Consider the following 17656-nt stretch of genomic DNA (forward strand, 5'->3'; position numbering starts at 1 on the left):
TGAACCCCTTGGAATGAGCCTCAAAGCATTTTGACAATGAGATTCGCCCAGCCCTGTTTCGCCTTGTTTTGATTTTTTTATTTAGTTTCGCCTGTTTACAATGCGCCTGTGTTTTGAAAACAACGCAGTTTAGCTCTTTACTATCGCCTGTTTACAAAACAATTTGCAAATAAGCCTGTCACTTCATAACAATGCGAGGGGCTAAACTGCAAACTGTCTTTTGTTTTGATTAAACACTTCTATCGCCCATTACTAAAAACTTGTTTTAAATCATTCTAACGATTAAAACAGAGGAAAGGATTCTTGCCAAGGATATTATCAGTCTTTTTAAGGCTGATGGTGTGATAAAACGATTTGTTTACAATTTGTAGTTGAGCCCCAATCGCGAATCACTCCGGAAATTTTAACCAAAAAGTTAAAAATTTCGCGAAATGGTTCACAGCCTAAGCACTAAAGCCCTATCCAGCTTTTTACGCGCTATTCGCTATGTGCGCGAAACGGTGCTGCCACCTTCCCAAGTTTGTTCTATTTGTGAAGTCTGTGCACAGGTTTGTTAAAGAGTGAAAAGGATAGACAAAACTTTGCACCAAATCTTCATAAACTTTCCATATGGCAGTTCCATGAGAGTACAAGAGATCGATTTGTGCTTACATAGCGAATAGCGCGTAAAAAGCAAGAGCATGGTGTGTTGCTATCTCTTTCTCATGTAGGAGTGAAGAGAGTAACTTTCAAATGGTTCTCGGTAAAGGGGAAATCCCATCAAATTTTTTGGTACCTGTCAAAATTAACTGCTTGGTATACCTATGCGTGAGACATCGAAAATGTATGAATTTGACAGCAACTTCACCCCGTAGGTAAAAAGCTGGATAAGTCACAAAATAATCCAAACGTCCTTTCCACATGAAAAAGACGTACATTTCTCTACAGAGAGTTACGTGACTTCCAGTTGAATATTATTAGAAAATACATTAACATCTACCTGATTTACACTACACGTAAATGCACGCATACTAATGCAAACTACGTTAAATTCACGTAAATAGTACGGAAAAAGTTTGATGAAAAATATTCACATAACTTTTCGCGTAATTTCGACGTGGAAATTATTTTGAGTGTATAGGTTTAAATAATTGGCCTTGCCAGCGTTGCTGATATTGTTCAGGGTTTTGCGTGAGAAAAAAAGAAAGGGAAGTATTTTTGCTTTTGTCAACACTCACGCGTTGACAGTTCGGCACGAGATTTCCTGTAAGTGCGAGCAGCCTACGAAATCTCTTTCAACGCTGGCAAGGCCAATATCTTCATGACAAGATTTAACAAATTCATGGTCCAAAATGCTTAAGAGTGTTTCTTCACTCTCTCCCAAACGTGTTATGTAATTTATGAGAAGCCCCTGTTTGTTCCGTTTCTTCTTGTGATGCTTGTTTTGTTGTGGTCACCAATGATGAGAGAATAAACAAATCGTGATAAAACATAAAAGTTGCAAAAGTGCTAACTGGAAAAAAGTTTTATTTTCTATAACATTTGAGCAAAAATGCATCACTTGTTGTTATTTCTTGATTAGTAGAAAGTTATGACGACCCATCGTGAGTTTTTACGATCAATGAGTCAGGAGTGCGGTGGCATGAACGATGAAGACGACGATGAGTCGGATACATTAACGGAGCTATCTTTCTCCAGGTCTACCAGCAGTTTAGGTAGGAGTAGTACGGGATCGATTCCGTGGGCTGAAGATGCTGTTAAACAAAATCAGTTGGAATGGGAACGTATCGAACGGATATTTTATGGGGAAGAAAAACTTCCAAACGATAGTAAAATTCGGGAGGAGTTTTTGGAATGGATGACGGCTTTTCCTCACTTAAGGGTGCTTGGCAAATCACTCACAGTGCTCGAAAATCTATCAGCAAAGAGTAGTGATCCCTTCTATGAAGAAATATTTGCTATTGATCCCCCATCCATCAATCGCATAAGATCGTCAAAAAGTGGCAAAATTGCTAAGCAAATGAGAGATTCTGAACTGCAGCTTGTTCCTAGTGATATCGAAAGATATCTCCATATAAGTTCTGGTAAAGTTATGTGTAACAATCATAGAAACGCCAAAGATTTAGTTAAAAATTCTAGCGATCCCATAATTTCGTTCATAGATACCGTTGAAAGACCGCCAAGGGCGAAAAATGCGAGCAACTTAATCATGCAGACGAGCAATCACCCTTTTGGAATTCTAGTCAGTAATAATTACAATTACTTGACCAGCATGGATGTATCTAACAGCAGAAATAGCAGTGCACAATCAATAAAACGCTTTAATAATAGTATTATGCATAAGAAACTAGCACCTCTGGGTCAAAGACCGCAGCCAAGACCTACACAACTGGAAAAGCCAATCCTATCTTCATCAGCATCAGCCACAAACAGTCGCATTCCTCCGCTAAACTCGAACGTAAAGTTTATTGTTCGTAATTCTAATGCTGTCTCGTCGCTAGCAACGGAGCTAGACCAGCGACATACAAAATTCAGTATGGTTAAATCTGCTACCTCCTCTCGATACCCGCTGTCTCCGACAAAGAATATTGTTACTCTCCCGTCACTTTCTGCGTTAGACACGCCGGAACATAGCGGAATTGTTACTCGCGGGTCGCGAAAACCATCTTTTAGTACGGAAATCGTTGGTCGATCTATCTCTGCTGCCGTTACACAGAAGAATTATTCTAAAAGCAACAATGCACCGAAATGGAATGTTCTTCACTACCCTTGAAGAAGCATGGGTATGCCTTTTGCTGTGCTTGTAGCATCCGTCCAGAGCTGCCTCTGCATCGAGGATAAGGTCGCGCGCTTTACATAATATGGTTTATTAACTGCAGCATATGATGTAAAATTCGTAGGATAGATATATGTTGAAAGTTCCACAATAAAGCAAAATTTGTTCAATCAAATAGTGTTTCGTTAATCATGTTCCCTATTTTACATAAATATGTAGCCTTTACAGACACAGTGAGTATGTTATATTATCGAAGGATGTATCGAATTGTAAGTTCTAGATTCTACACAGATGAACCCCTCGGAATTGTATAATTCATTTAAAATAAGGTTCTCGTCTCTCCGCCAGTATTTTGATCAATCGTGATATTATCCAAGAGCTTTTTTAAATGTATTTCGCTCTTCATAGTTTCTTTCATGCACGTAATGTACTTAACCAAAATGTACTACAAATGCATTTTATTAATGTATGCTTGATCAAATGCTAAAGGATCCATAATCACGGTGTGACATAAAAAATTTTTTTTGATATACTTTTCAAGTGACCTAGTGTACGTTATTAGTCGCACCTAGTACATCATTATACAGTTATTGCTTTCTGGATATATACACATTCACGATGGTTCTACAGAGGCCAAACGAGATTTTTTTAATTCAATAGGTATGAAATTCAACTAAAAAACGAAATTTTTCTCACTTTTTAGGGGTCCAAAGTGACCTTAACAATGACCCACATTCATTAGCTCAACATCACTTGTTTTATATTTATTTTTCAGCCAAATATTAAGATTGATTGATGTACGATTGAGCGGGCAATATTAGAAAGTATATACAGTATCCTGAAAATCCGCCTTTTGATCCGAGGGTCCTAGGGCCGAGTCTCATATACCATTCGACTTAGCTCGACAATCTGACAACGGTTCTAGGTCCATACGTCTGTAAACCCAAAACCACATGACATGACTCGTGACATGGGTAAATTCAACGTTTTTGTAGTAAAATGTATCCAACAATTTTGTCGACAACCGGAAAATCGTTCTAGTTGACAGTATAAAGTTAAACTCTATGGCAAAAAAAGAGACCTTGTCAAAATTCATAAATTAAAGTTGTGGATGGCCAATTGCATAATTGCCAATTACATATTGCATATGCATATTGCACCTTGTTCATTTCATTCTCTAAAAATGTGGGATTATTTTTGTGAATATTGACACAATTTTCTTTTTGCCATATTATTTGAAGCGCGACCGGGACCCTCGGCGTCCTCCAACAGCTGTTTATCTGCTACGAAGCGCAGCTTGGACTTATAAAGTCCTTTAACAGCCGGTTCTCGCACCACCGGTACTCTCGTCGTTCTTGAGCAATCTTTCCCAACAAACATTTTTGTTGAATAACAGCTTATCAAGCGCTTGTTACCCGGTAATTAGCTGTACAATGGTTGAATAAACTACTATTAAAAAATGTTTGTTGGGTTTCTACAGCTGGGGCGCCGCCGCGATCCTCAACGTTCTCGAGCGATCGCTGGTGAAGTAGAGGCCGCAGCTGGAACCCACAATGATCTCCAGCAGTCATTGTCGAAGTAGGGGCGCCACCGGTTTTCTCGATCTCCTACAGTGGTCGTTGTCGAAGTAGGGAAACCGCTGAGACTCTCGTTGTCATCCATCCAGTGGTCGTTCATATGCTGCGAAGCGCTACCGGGACTCTCAAAGTCTATTTGCGGTCGGTCGATGCTGTTGGGAGCACCAAAAAGACTCTCGCCGTTCTTAACCAGACGTCGTTGAAGTAGTGGTCGCCTCTGAGACCCTCGACCTCCTCCAGCGAACGTCCAGCGAAGCAGGTTGTTCCGCCGAGACTCTCAACGTCCTCCAGCAACTGTTGCTACGAAGGACTACTGGGACTCTCAAAGTCTCTTACTGTCGGTCGTTACAGTCAGGGTTGCCACATGCACAGATTATTCTGTGTTTAACAGATATTTGAAAGAAACCGCCTGTACAGAATCTGTATGCATAGAATTAGGGTTCTCAAGTCTGAAAATTACAAAAACCGGCCGCTCGGTCCTGCCTTCAAAAACTGCGGGGGGTTGATGGCAGCATATTAGAGAATTTGCCTGTAATGTGTAAAAAAAAGCGAGAGTCGATTAACTCTTAATTATTGAAAATAGCTAGTTTTTGAGTGACAACTATTTGCTTCTGGCGCTAGTGGACAATTTAATGTATATTACCGCCCGAAGCAACGTATTATCACTGCAAAACTAACTATCTAACTAACTAACTAACTAACAGAAAATTTAACAGACCAGGCAAAAAGTACAAATCCGGCTTCATGCGTCGGAAAACCGGCCTTTTTGCCGCATTGACCGGCCACCGGCTTTGCAAGTGAAAAACCGGTCGGGACGGCCAAAAACCGGCCACTTGGCAACCCTACATAGAATACAGATTTTCGCCAAATTACACAGATTAAACAGATTTTTGAGCTTTTACATGAGAGTGAAAGAGACGGAAATAGTCAGCAAAATGACTCTCTATCTCTTTCACTCTCATTGTTTTGCATTGGACAGATTTTTGCACAGATATTTTACCTCGCCGTACAGATTGTCAGATTTTTCCAACAAAAAACACAGAATTATATGTGGCATCCCTGGTTACAGTTGGGATGGGGACCATCACCGGTACTCTCGCGGGTCGTTGATAACGAAGGAATTGCCGCCGGGGCCCTTAGCGTCATACAGCGGTCGTTTTCGAATCAGCGGGTTTCGTTGAGACTGTTGTTGTCATCCAACGATCGTTGTCGAAGCAAGAGATGCCGTTGGGACCTACGTCGGCTTCCAGCGGTCGATGTCGAAGCATATGGTATATGAGACTCGGCCCTAGGACCCGAAAGGATCGAAAGGTGGATTTTCAGGATACTGTATATACTTTCTAATATCGCCCGCTAAATCTTACAACTAGGTATCTAGATAGAAATCGTGCTCAGTGTGGGAGATAAGGATAACATAATAAATAATTATAAATAAATATACATGAATTCCATTAACAAGCATAGGATAATAATAATCCTGTTCCATTGGTATGTTCTGACAATGCTGCCCATGCATGCCAATGCAAAATATAGTCCAGTACGGCAACTGCTCGTCAATTGAAAAATATGCTGCCGAGTGATACTGTATAAGCAGAAGCCCGCCGAACAGATGCTCATTCTTGTGACGGATTTCGGAGAGGAAGGATCTCACCCTCATGGACCAGCAGCAGAAGCAGCAGCAGGCAGCGAAACCAGTGGCCCCTTTGAGGGTAAGACCACTGCTCAACCGAAGGAGGCAGAACCACACCGGCGGGCCGGTACTCTGCTGTTCACCCCCGAACAGCTGAAGGAGTGCACTAGCACTAGCACGAGCACTAGCAAAAAAGGCTGGCTGAAGGACAGCAGCAAATCTGTCTCGGAGCACGAAACTCAGTTTAGAGATGGTCGGGTAGCGGAAAGTTTGCCCGAAACCCGCCGGGTTCGGGTCGGGTTCGGGTATTGAAAAAAAATAATTTGCGGGTTCGGGTCGGGTACGGGTTCTTAATGTTTGTTTTTGAAACCGGGTACGGGTCGGGTCGGGTATCTCTATTGACCACATTTAACACTAAAGATGGTCGGGTACCCGGGCCCGTCCCGTACCCGACGGGTTGCGGTCGGGTTCGGGTATCAAAAATAATAAACTTGCGGGTTCGGGTCGGGTACGGGTTTCTGATTTTTTTTCTTAATCGGGTACGGATCGGGTTCGGGTATTCAAATTTTCATACCCGACCATCTCTAGACTCAGTTGTAAGATTAGGCGGGGAATGGTCTCAAATTCGCAAATGTTAACCGATTTGGCTGAAATTTTGACCAAAGGCTTAGGATTGAACACAAAACAAGTGGTGTTGATCTGAGGAATGTGGGTCATTTTAAGGCCACTTTAAGGACCCCTAGAGCGAGAAAATTTTTATTTTTTTTAGTTAAATTTTATATTTAACTAGCTGACCCGACAAACTTCGTATTGCCAAAAATTAACCTGTGTTGTACATAAATCATGAATCTCGGATGATCTTTGTCACTATCTCGAGTTTTGCAAGCCCCCCAGTGGGCGGCGCTTCCGACGGCGGGTCACCGGCAACACTCGCGACCGGCTCGTCCTGAATGATCTAGTGTTACTATAGATAGTTTTTGTGGTCTTGTTATTGATTAATGTTTTATGGAAGAGTCTCGAATTTCTCGAGTTGGATTAGTTTTTGAGTTTCGCAAAAATTTCTGTTTTATTTGTATGAGAGTCCATATCCCCCTACCACAGGGGTGAGAGGTCTCTAACTATCATAAAATAAATTCAAGACTCAAAAATCTCCTACATGCTAAATTTGGTTTCATTTGCTTGATTAGTACTCAAATTATAAGGAAATTTGTATTTCATTTGTATGGGAGCCCACCCTCTTAAAGTGGGGAGGGGTCCTAATTCACCATAGAAAATTTTCTTGCTCTCGAAAACCTTCACATGCCAAATTTGGTTGCATTTGCTTGATTAGTTCTCGAGTTATGAGGAAATTTGTATGGAAGCCCCCCCTCTTAAAGGGGAGAGGAGTTATAATTCCTCTTATAAAGAGGGGAGGGGTCTCAATTCACCATAGAATAAATTCTTGTCACCAAAAAAAACACCCACATGCCAAATGTTGTTCTATTTGCTTGATTAGTTCTCGAGTTAGGAGGAAATTTGTATTTCATTTGTACAGGAGCCCCCCCTCTTAGAGTGGGGAGGGGTCCTAATTCACCGTAGAAAATTTTCTTGCCCTCGAAAACCTTCACATGCCAAATTTGGTTCCATTTGCTTGATTAGTTCTCGAGTTATGAGGAAATTTGTATGGAAATCCCCCCTCTTAAAGGGGAGAGGAGTTATAATTCCCCTTATAAAGAGGGGAGGGGTCTCAAATTACCCTAGAATAAATTCTTGTCACCGAAAACACCCACATGCCAAATTTGGTTCTATTTGCTTGATTAGTTCTCGAGTTATGCAGAAATTTGTGTTTCATTTGTATGGGAGCTCCCCCTCTTAGTTTGGGGAGGGGTCTCTAACCATCACTAAAACCTTTCCTGGCCCCAAAAACCTCTACATGCAAATTTTCACGCCGATTGGTTCAGTAGTTTTTGATTCTATAAGGAACACAGGACAGACAGACAGACAGACAGACAGACAGACAGACAGACAGACAGACAGACAGACAGACAGACAGACAGACAGACAGACAGACAGACAGACAGACAGACAGACAGACAGACAGACAGACAGACAGACAGACAGACAGACAGACAGACAGACAGACAGACAGACAGACAGACAGACAGACAGACAGACAGACAGACAGACAGACAGACAGACAGACAGACAGACAGACAGACAGACAGACAGACAGACAGACAGACAGACAGACAGACAGACAGACAGACAGACAGACAGACAGACAGACAGACAGACAGACAGACAGACAGACAGACAGACAGACAGACAGACAGACAGACAGACAGACAGACAGACAGACAGACAGACAGACAGACAGACAGACAGACAGACAGACAGACAGACAGACAGACAGACAGACAGACAGACAGACAGACAGACAGACAGACAGACAGACAGACAGACAGACAGACAGACAGACAGACAGACAGACAGACAGACAGACAGACAGACAGACAGACAGACAGACAGACAGACAGACAGACAGACAGACAGACAGACAGACAGACAGACAGACAGACAGACAGACAGACAGACAGACAGACAGACAGACAGACAGACAGACAGACAGACAGACAGACAGACAGACAGACAGACAGACAGACAGACAGACAGACAGACAGACAGACAGACAGACAGACAGACAGACAGACAGACAGACAGACAGACAGACAGACAGACAGACAGACAGACAGACAGACAGACAGACAGACAGACAGACAGACAGACAGACAGACAGACAGACAGACAGACAGACAGACAGACAGACAGACAGACAGACAGACAGACAGACAGACAGACAGACAGACAGACAGACAGACAGACAGACAGACAGACAGACAGACAGACAGACAGACAGACAGACAGACAGACAGACAGACAGACAGACAGACAGACAGACAGACAGACAGACAGACAGACAGACAGACAGACAGACAGACAGACAGACAGACAGACAGACAGACAGACAGACAGACAGACAGACAGACAGACAGACAGACAGACAGACAGACAGACAGACAGACAGACAGACAGACAGACAGACAGACAGACAGACAGACAGACAGACAGACAGACAGACAGACAGACAGACAGACAGACAGACAGACAGACAGACAGACAGACAGACAGACAGACAGACAGACAGACAGACAGACAGACAGACAGACAGACAGACAGACAGACAGACAGACAGACAGACAGACAGACAGACAGACAGACAGACAGACAGACAGACAGACAGACAGACAGACAGACAGACAGACAGACAGACAGACAGACAGACAGACAGACAGACAGACAGACAGACAGACAGACAGACAGACAGACAGACAGACAGACAGACAGACAGACAGACAGAAATCCTTCTTTATAGGTATAGATTAAAAAAGTCTCGTCTAACTTTTGTAGTGAAAGTCGTGAATATATCCTTGTCCTATAAGCTTTCCAAAAATATATAAAAAATCTTATAATTGCTTGAAAAATGATTGAGTTATTGTGGACACCTACTGTTTTACCTGACTCACTGCGAATACGCGTGTTATTGAAATAAAACGTCACTATGCGTTTTATTCGTTTATAACGCATATGCAGCTAATATCGATAACAAACGATCTTTTATAAGTTGTGCTTTTGTTATTGCATTTAACTTGTAAAAAGTTGCATAATAAACAATTCAGTTTCACAATACAATTATTGCGTACTACTAGCACTTGCAATATAACGTTTAAGTACGTTATTTTTAGTGATCAAAATCAACGATATTTTCGATACAAGGGCGATATTTTTCGAAACCTTTCGAACCAACACGATACCGCGAATACAACGCTATGCGCAGTGAGTCAGGTAACACAGTAGCCAAAAACCGTTTTTTTTTTGCAATAACTTGAAATTTTGGGGGTGTTAGGAAGATTTAAAATGTGTTTTTATTATGTATTGCGCTCTTCACACTCAATTGGACTGCACAGTTATTAAGTGCAACCTTCAAAACTGTGATGAAAAGTGTGCTACTGATAATATCGCTAGTAATCTTATATCGATAATACCATCAAACTTTATCGTCATGGAAGAATATCGAAAATTGGAGGGTTTAAAGTGAAATCTTCTTCTTGATTTGTTATTATTTTAACATTTTTGTTCTATTTCTTACGTATTTTTGCTTATATTGCCATATTATCGTTATTAATTATTAACGATAACAAAACTTTATCAATAATCGTTATAGATTTTGACCGACATTTCCCATCATCCCATCATTACAACTCTCCCATCTGAGCTGACATTTGATTTAGCAGTGGCGCCAGTACCAGTTGTAGGGAAAGCAAATAGTATTTAATTTTTCATTTATTTCATATATGCTGCATATTTATTCAAGTTATGAATTATGCGTGGAATTATGTATTTAGAAACTATTTTTATATTATTCTTTGCGTCGATAACAACTCTACGTAAGCATTAGAATTTAAATAGAAATCAACCAAGATTCATCGTTTTTTCCCACGAAATTTTGGCAACTTTTCTCACCTACAAAATGTGTGACTGGACAAGTGTGTTCAAAATCCAACTTTCAATGCAAAGAGCAATACTAGGTGTGACTAACAGCGTACACTTAGTCATTTGACAAGTATTTTTTCCGTGTAACACCGTTATAATACGTTATAACGTGTCTCAAAATGATCCCGACAAAATAATGTGGGCCATTACAGGCACTAGGATCTAAGTAGTGTGAAAGATAAATTTTATGCCTCTTTGTGACACAAAGAGGCATAAAATTTAAAAATAAGCGTTGTAGTACTTCATACTACCGGAACTCCATATTTGTAAGAGGCATTATATTATGGAATTCGTTTCCCAATGATTTACAAAATAAAATGTCAAATATAGGATTTAAGAGAGGGTGTGTAGAGTATTTTAACAATTTGGTGTAAATGATTGATCAATGTACTTTATTCTTTGTTTCCTGTTTTTGTAAATGCTTCTTCCTGCTAAGATTTAGTAACGAGAACACAAAAGACTAAAGTTTTAAGTTCAATTGTAATTATAATAAATAAATAAATAAATAAATAAATAAATAAATAAATAAATAAATAAATAAATAAATAAATAAATAAATAAATAAATAAATAAATAAATAAATAAATAAATAAAGATACTAGACAAACGATTGATTATGTAATTATAATTGCGTAAAGAACTAGAAATATATTAACTTTTACGAAAATGTTGTTTCTGTTTCACGCATAGATAAGTGGTTGGTCTTAAACAAAAACTAACTGATTAGGACTTCTGCTTCCGTTTTGTCAAGTTCTGGTAGGTTAGAGATTTGTGGTTTCTTCAACAATTAACAAATGATCACAATTATATTTAAAGAGCGAACTGTCTGATATTGTTGAATTGCTGTACATCGTAGTCTCATTCCGTTAGGTAAGACCTCGTTGCCGCATTGCTAGCAGTTTCAGCCTGTGAACGTGATTGAATAAGATGCAAGTAAATTGGGTGATTGATATTTAGTTTTTTTCCCAACGCTCGTAGATAGGTACAAACGAAAGGAACTGTCGATAGCGACAAGTTAATTGAGAATCTCAATTTGAAATAGATGCGAAATGTTTCTATGCGCGATAAAAATAAGACTTCAGATGTTGCTGAGAAAACCACTCGAAACTTTATATAAAAGATTTTTTGATAAAAAATTATGAATCACGAAATATATAAACCTTTGGTGTAGTTAATGAAATAGTTTCGTTCATAATTAACATATTTTGGTGCCTAATACAGCAAAAACATTAGATTTTCACCTAAAAATTGTGTGCCTCTTGGAAAAATAGAAAATAAAGACCAGGGGGTGGATATTTCATGTGTTAAAAAGTGCACCAAAAGTGCAGTCGAAAACGGAACCGTTGTGCGACGTCGCAATAATTGTAGAGCCGTATCGAGTTCCATCCGGTAACGGTAAGTGGGCAGCCGATAGAGTAATCCCACGAAACCAAACGGCAGTACTTAAACAAGCAGGTGTTGAATAATAGTTTTGTGGTAGCATTCGGTGCTGAATTAGCAAATTTGATGAATTGCCTGTTGCTCAAACGGCATATCCAATATTTTTTCTAGCTTCTAATCAACATCTATACGTTGTTTTGTAAGTGCGGAGTAAGAGTCGAATAAACGTTGTGCAAACGTATCAGCAGCACAACCAAGAGCAGGTATGGAATACCGGTCGCTTAAAGGCTGCCAGGAAAATGCATGTCGGATAGACGTTGTGCAAACGTGTCAGCAGCATTGCTGAGAGCAAGTGTAGGATAAGATTGGAATAATAGTGGAATAAATGTTGCGCAAACGTATCAGCAGCGTTGCTACGAGAAAGTGTGGAAGAAAAGTGGAATAAGTGTGGAATGAGCGTTGCGTAAACGTATCAGTAGCATTGCTGAGAGCAAGTGTGGTGAAAGAGTGGAATAAGAGTGGAATGAATGTTGCGCAAACGTTGCTAAGAGGAAATGTGGAATAAGAGTCGAATAATCGTCGTACGCACGTATCAGCAGCAACGATAAGAGCAGGTGTGGGATAAGAGCCGCTTAAAGGCAACCAATACTACCAATATCTCAAATAACACATGAAATTATTTTTAGATCCCTTTATTTCACATCATGACACAGAAATGCCTAAACAACATTATTTTTACGATTGGTTTTAAGTTTGCATCAAAACTGGATTATGAATTAGCAAGTTACAGTCCATTTAGAGCCACCTAAAATGTTTCTGCTAGTCAGCTAGTGCACTAGACAACTGAAATTGCACGATCGATAGCTCGGCGAATGGAACCTCTGTTGTTTCGAAACGATTCATATAATCAAGCTCCGAAAAACACAAATATGTACAAGGCGAAATACGTATAGTACATGGTCTTTGACCTCAAAGACCCGTGACTTGACAATAATCATGGCAAAATGAGCGGGCACCTCCACCTCATCACTATCGATCATAAACTATACATCGAACTGCACGCAGAACTGGCTATTTTGGAATAACTTTCTAAATTCATCTTGCAGCGTACATTTTGGATGTATAAAACACGTAAGCGTACAGGTACAAACATCAATCAAGATAAACCATTGTGTTACCATATCGGCTGCTCACTTTTCTTCCTCCTTTTCCATGGAAGCAGATCAGTTAGAAATTAAATTCAATAATATTATTAGAATTTAAATTCAGTCGAATTGTCCACATATCGTTCAGCCGAGCATTTCTATAGTGCCACACATAGCATAGTGCCACAATTTCGCTAACTAAAGACGACGTTCTGCTGACAAATTTCCACTCTGTCTACTGACTGTAGTGTAAGTCATACTCAAACAACATTTCTAAACAAATGTGGAATAAGAGGGAAATGAACGCTGCGCAAACGTATCAACAGCATTACTGAGTGCATGTGTGGATAAAGGCAACCAAGGAAACGCACGTCGAATAAATATTGTACAAACGTATCAATAGCATTGCTGTGGAATAAGAGTGGAATAAAAGCCGACTAAGCATTGTTCAAACATATTATCAGCACCACTAAGAGCAGATATGGAATTACATCTGCTTGAAGGTATCCAATTTATCAATCATGTAATAAATGATGTAAGAAGCACTTAAATGTGTTTTAGGCGAGTTTTGTTCCACACTAAGATAAACTTAAACTTGTAAAACTACATAGGCTAAAAACTCGGTGCCTGTCACATTTCAGATTATCTCAGATGCGTTCGACGACGGCTTCCGATCAGTCTGATGCCAGTTCGAATCCGAGTGAGTGAAAATAGTATGTGACGTCGAGTACCCCTCGGCAACCAGCATGCGATGATTCCGGGCTCATTTCACGAGAGGCGATTACGAAGAAAACAAAAAGAAAACGTCACTGATAGTGACAAAGCAAAATTAAATTTCATGCGGTGCAAGAAGAAATTTCCCGTTCTCGTTTTTATACTTAATCTAACTCAGTAAATTAGTTAAAAGTCTAGAGGTAAAAGGTGGATAATATTAAAATCTTTTTGGATCTACCGTAGGTAAATTTATTGTTAAAAATTACTAAAATCTATAAACTAAAAATAAATAAAATTATTACAGAACCTATCTAACCTAAAATTGTAAAATTGTATTGCCTAAAGAATTACGAAGGAAAAACTGTAAAATTGTAAGTTACTTATACCTAAAACAATTATTAATACTAAAAGATGATTAAAATTACAGCTAAAGCTGATCCTACTCACATACCGTGTTTAATTTGGGTCTGCTAAAAGAAAACAGTTTAACATAGTATAATGGTGGATTGGGTGAATTTTGAGCCAACCTATGATTTCCCGCTATCTTTCATCAAAGTCTGATATATTTATAAATACGACAACTGATGGTCAGAAATAATAAAACACGCAAATATTATTATTAAACTTTTTTGCTTTTTTTTTAATTTTGCTTGTCTAAACGTTGAACTGCTGTGGATTAAATGTAGCTTCAGTATCATCGGCAAAAGTTTAATAAGCGTACCAATACGTACTGAATAAACGTTTTACTGTACGTTGCATAACAGTCATACAAAAGCATCTTCCACGCACATAATCAGCATTGTGCTGTTTAAATTCTCCAACACCAACTGAACAAGCATTGAGCAGAGGCGTTCAGGCACACTTTAAAAGCAGTTTTGCAGCATGTGCTGAATTAAAGCTGCCGGTTAAACGTTTAATAAGCAAAAATTGTTCCTTGGGATGGCTGCGATACAGGTAATAGGGAAGTTCACCATTGAGGAAGTGTTTTTCGTTTCGTCATTGTCAACATCAACGGGAGCTTCGTTTGCAGCTGTCCCCCGAGATGGACAATGGAGTAGTTCCATTGCTGGACGCGCTGATCGAGAAACTCATCGGGCGAACACCGATCATCGTTGTGGGTGACTTCAACGCTTAGGTTGTGGAGTGGGGTAGCAGTCTGTTAGAAGCTCTGGCTAAGCTGGAAGTTGTATTGTTCAACGAAGATACCGTTATCACTTTGCGTAAAGACAGTCGCGAATCCATCATTGAGTTCACTATTGGCAGTCCATCGCTGATGCCCAACATAAATTGGAGGATCTGTGAAGGGGATACCCATAGTGATAATACAGAGAGCTACTGTTTTACCTGACTCACTGCGAATATGCGTGTTATTGAAATAAAACGTAACCATACGTTTTATTCGTTTATAACGCATATGCAGTTAATATCGATAACAAACGATCTTTTATAAGTTGTGCTTTTGTTATTGCATTTAACTTGTAAAAAGTTGCATAATTAACAATTCAGTTTCACAATACAATTATTGCGTACTACTAGCACTTGCAATATAACGTTTAAGTACGTTATTTTTAGTGATCAAAATCAACGATATTTTCGATACAAGGGCGATATTTTTCGAAACCTTTCGAACCAACACGATACCGCGAATACAACGCTATGCGCAGTGAGTCAGGTAACACAGTAGTGGCAGAAGTGGAAGACGACGGCCTTTGACAGGGATTTTTTCGTCGAGGCACTCCGAGTGGAAGATCGATCTTGAATGAGAACGAGTTGACAGATATATTGGTCAGGGCATGTGATGCTACCAGGCCCAGAAAACAGGAACCGAGAAAAGAGCGGCGGCCGGCTTATTGGTGGAATGCAACAATTAGCAACCATCGAGTTAGTTATCTCAGAGCCAGAAGACGCGTCCAAAGAGCCAGAACTGTAGCAGATCGGGAAGAGCGTAGCGCGGCGTTTAGAGTGGCCAGGGCTGCATTGAAACGGGAGATAAAACAAAGTAAACCCAACTGCTTCAAGGAGTTGTGCCGAGAAGCTGACGCCAACCTCTGGGGTGACGCGTACCGAATCATTATGGCGAAAGTAAAAGATCCTGTGACAATTAGGGAGTTGTGTCCAAATAAGCTGAAGGCTAACGTGGAGGGACTTTTTCCGACGCACGCCCTTACGACGTGGCCAGCCAGTCCGTACGGTCCAGAAGAGAGGGCTAGCGCTGACGGTCTGCAAGTCTCCATCGATGAAATAGTGGCACTGGCAAGACAGCTAAAAATGAAGAAGGCCTCTGATCCTGATGGGATTCCTAACGTGGCTCTTAAGGCAGTGTACCCGGATTTGTTCAGGACCTTGCTGCAGAAATGCTTAGAAGATGGTAGCTTCCCGGACCGATGGAAGATCCAGAAGCTAGCGCTGTTGCGAAGCCAGGAAAGCCTGCGGGGAATCTAGCGTCATACAGGCCGATATGTCTGCTAGTTACATGCGGAAAACTCCTGGAGAGGATAATCCTGAATAGGCTTACGAGGCATACAGAAGGTGAACACGGTCTGTCAAACATACAGTTTGGGTTCCGGAAAGGGAAGTCCATGGTGGATGCAATTCGGACTGTGATCGAGCGAACCGAGAAGTCATTTTTGCGCCGTTGTAACGATCGACGTAAAAAACGCCTTTAACAGTGCCAGCTGGGAGGCCATTGCCGAGTTACTGCATAGAATGCATGCCCCGGGATATCTATGTATGCAGAATACTGAGGAGTTACTTCAGAAATCGGACGCTTGTTTACGAGACCGCTGATGGGCGCAAGACGATGAACATTACGTCTAGAGTCCCACAAGGCCCCATCCTTGGCCCAACGCTCTGAAACGGGATGTACAACGGTGTACTGCCTACTGTCCGAGAACTGGATGCATGATGGAAAGCTACAAATCGCCCATCATAAAACGGAGGTTCTGCTGGTTAGCAACTGTAAAGCCATACAACATACAGTCGTCACCGTTGGAGAGCACATTATTACTTCGACGCGCGCGGTCAAGCATCTGGGAGTAATGATAGACGACCGGTTGAACTTCAACTGCCACGTCGACTACGCTTGCGAGAAGGCGGCGAAGGCTATCAACGCGATAGCCAGAATCATGCCGAATTGTTACGGTCCGAGTAGTAGCAAGCGAAGAGTACTGGCGAGTGTGCCATCGTCGATACTGCGGTATGGAGGTCCAGCCTGGATCGCAGCACTACGATCGAAGCGAAATCGCGTGACGCTGAATAGTACCTTCCGACCCATGGCTGTAAGAGTTGCCAGTGCGTATAGAACAATATCGTCGGAGGCAGTATGTGTTATCGTTGGAATGATGCCCATCAGCATCATGCTCGTAGAAGATAATGACTGCTACGGACAAAGAAACATCAGAGCAGCTTCCGGCGAGAGAAGAGTCGCTGAGTAAATGGCATCAAGAGTGGAATAGGAATAGGAATAGGAGAATGGTAGATGGACGTACCGACTCATACTGGTTCTGTCAACCTGGTTGAACAGGAAACATGGAGAAGTCGGGTTCTACTTGACGCAGTTTCTCTCGAGTCACTGTTGCTTCAGACAATACCTGCACCGGTTCGGGCACGCTGCGACACCAGTCTGCCCGGAGTGCAGAGAGACTGTAGAAATACCACAGCATGTGGCTTTTGAATGTCTTCGATTTGCCGCGATACGAAGGGAGATGCCGTTTTAGACGGTGGAGAACACAGTGGGCGAAATGTGTCGGGAGGAGAGCGTGTGGAATGCCGTCACCGACGCTGTAGCGCAGATTATGTTGCAACTGCAACGACAGTGGAGAAACGTCCAGTGAATTACCAATCCCGATTAGCAGACACATCGGTG

The 17656-nt window shown here is 41.1% G+C and overlaps 1 protein-coding gene across 1 annotated transcript; it reads left to right on the forward strand.

The window, feature by feature from the left end:
* The first annotated feature begins 1329 nt into the window (after positions 1 to 1329).
* Positions 1330 to 2899, forward strand: LOC128745237 (uncharacterized). Its single transcript, XM_053842268.1, has one exon. It carries the CDS (start codon positions 1571 to 1573, stop codon positions 2750 to 2752), a length of 1182 nt encoding a protein of 393 aa, XP_053698243.1. The 5' UTR covers positions 1330 to 1570; the 3' UTR covers positions 2753 to 2899.
* Positions 2900 to 17656: the final 14757 nt, after the last annotated feature.

Source organism: Sabethes cyaneus, chromosome 1, assembly GCF_943734655.1.
Source record: "Sabethes cyaneus chromosome 1, idSabCyanKW18_F2, whole genome shotgun sequence".
In the NCBI taxonomy this organism is placed as follows: Eukaryota; Metazoa; Arthropoda; class Insecta; order Diptera; family Culicidae; genus Sabethes; species Sabethes cyaneus.

Coding starts and splice junctions, on each gene's coding strand:
- LOC128745237 (XM_053842268.1), top strand. CDS start 1,571: ATGACGACCCATCGTGAGTTTTTACGATCAATGAGTCAGGAGTGCGGT.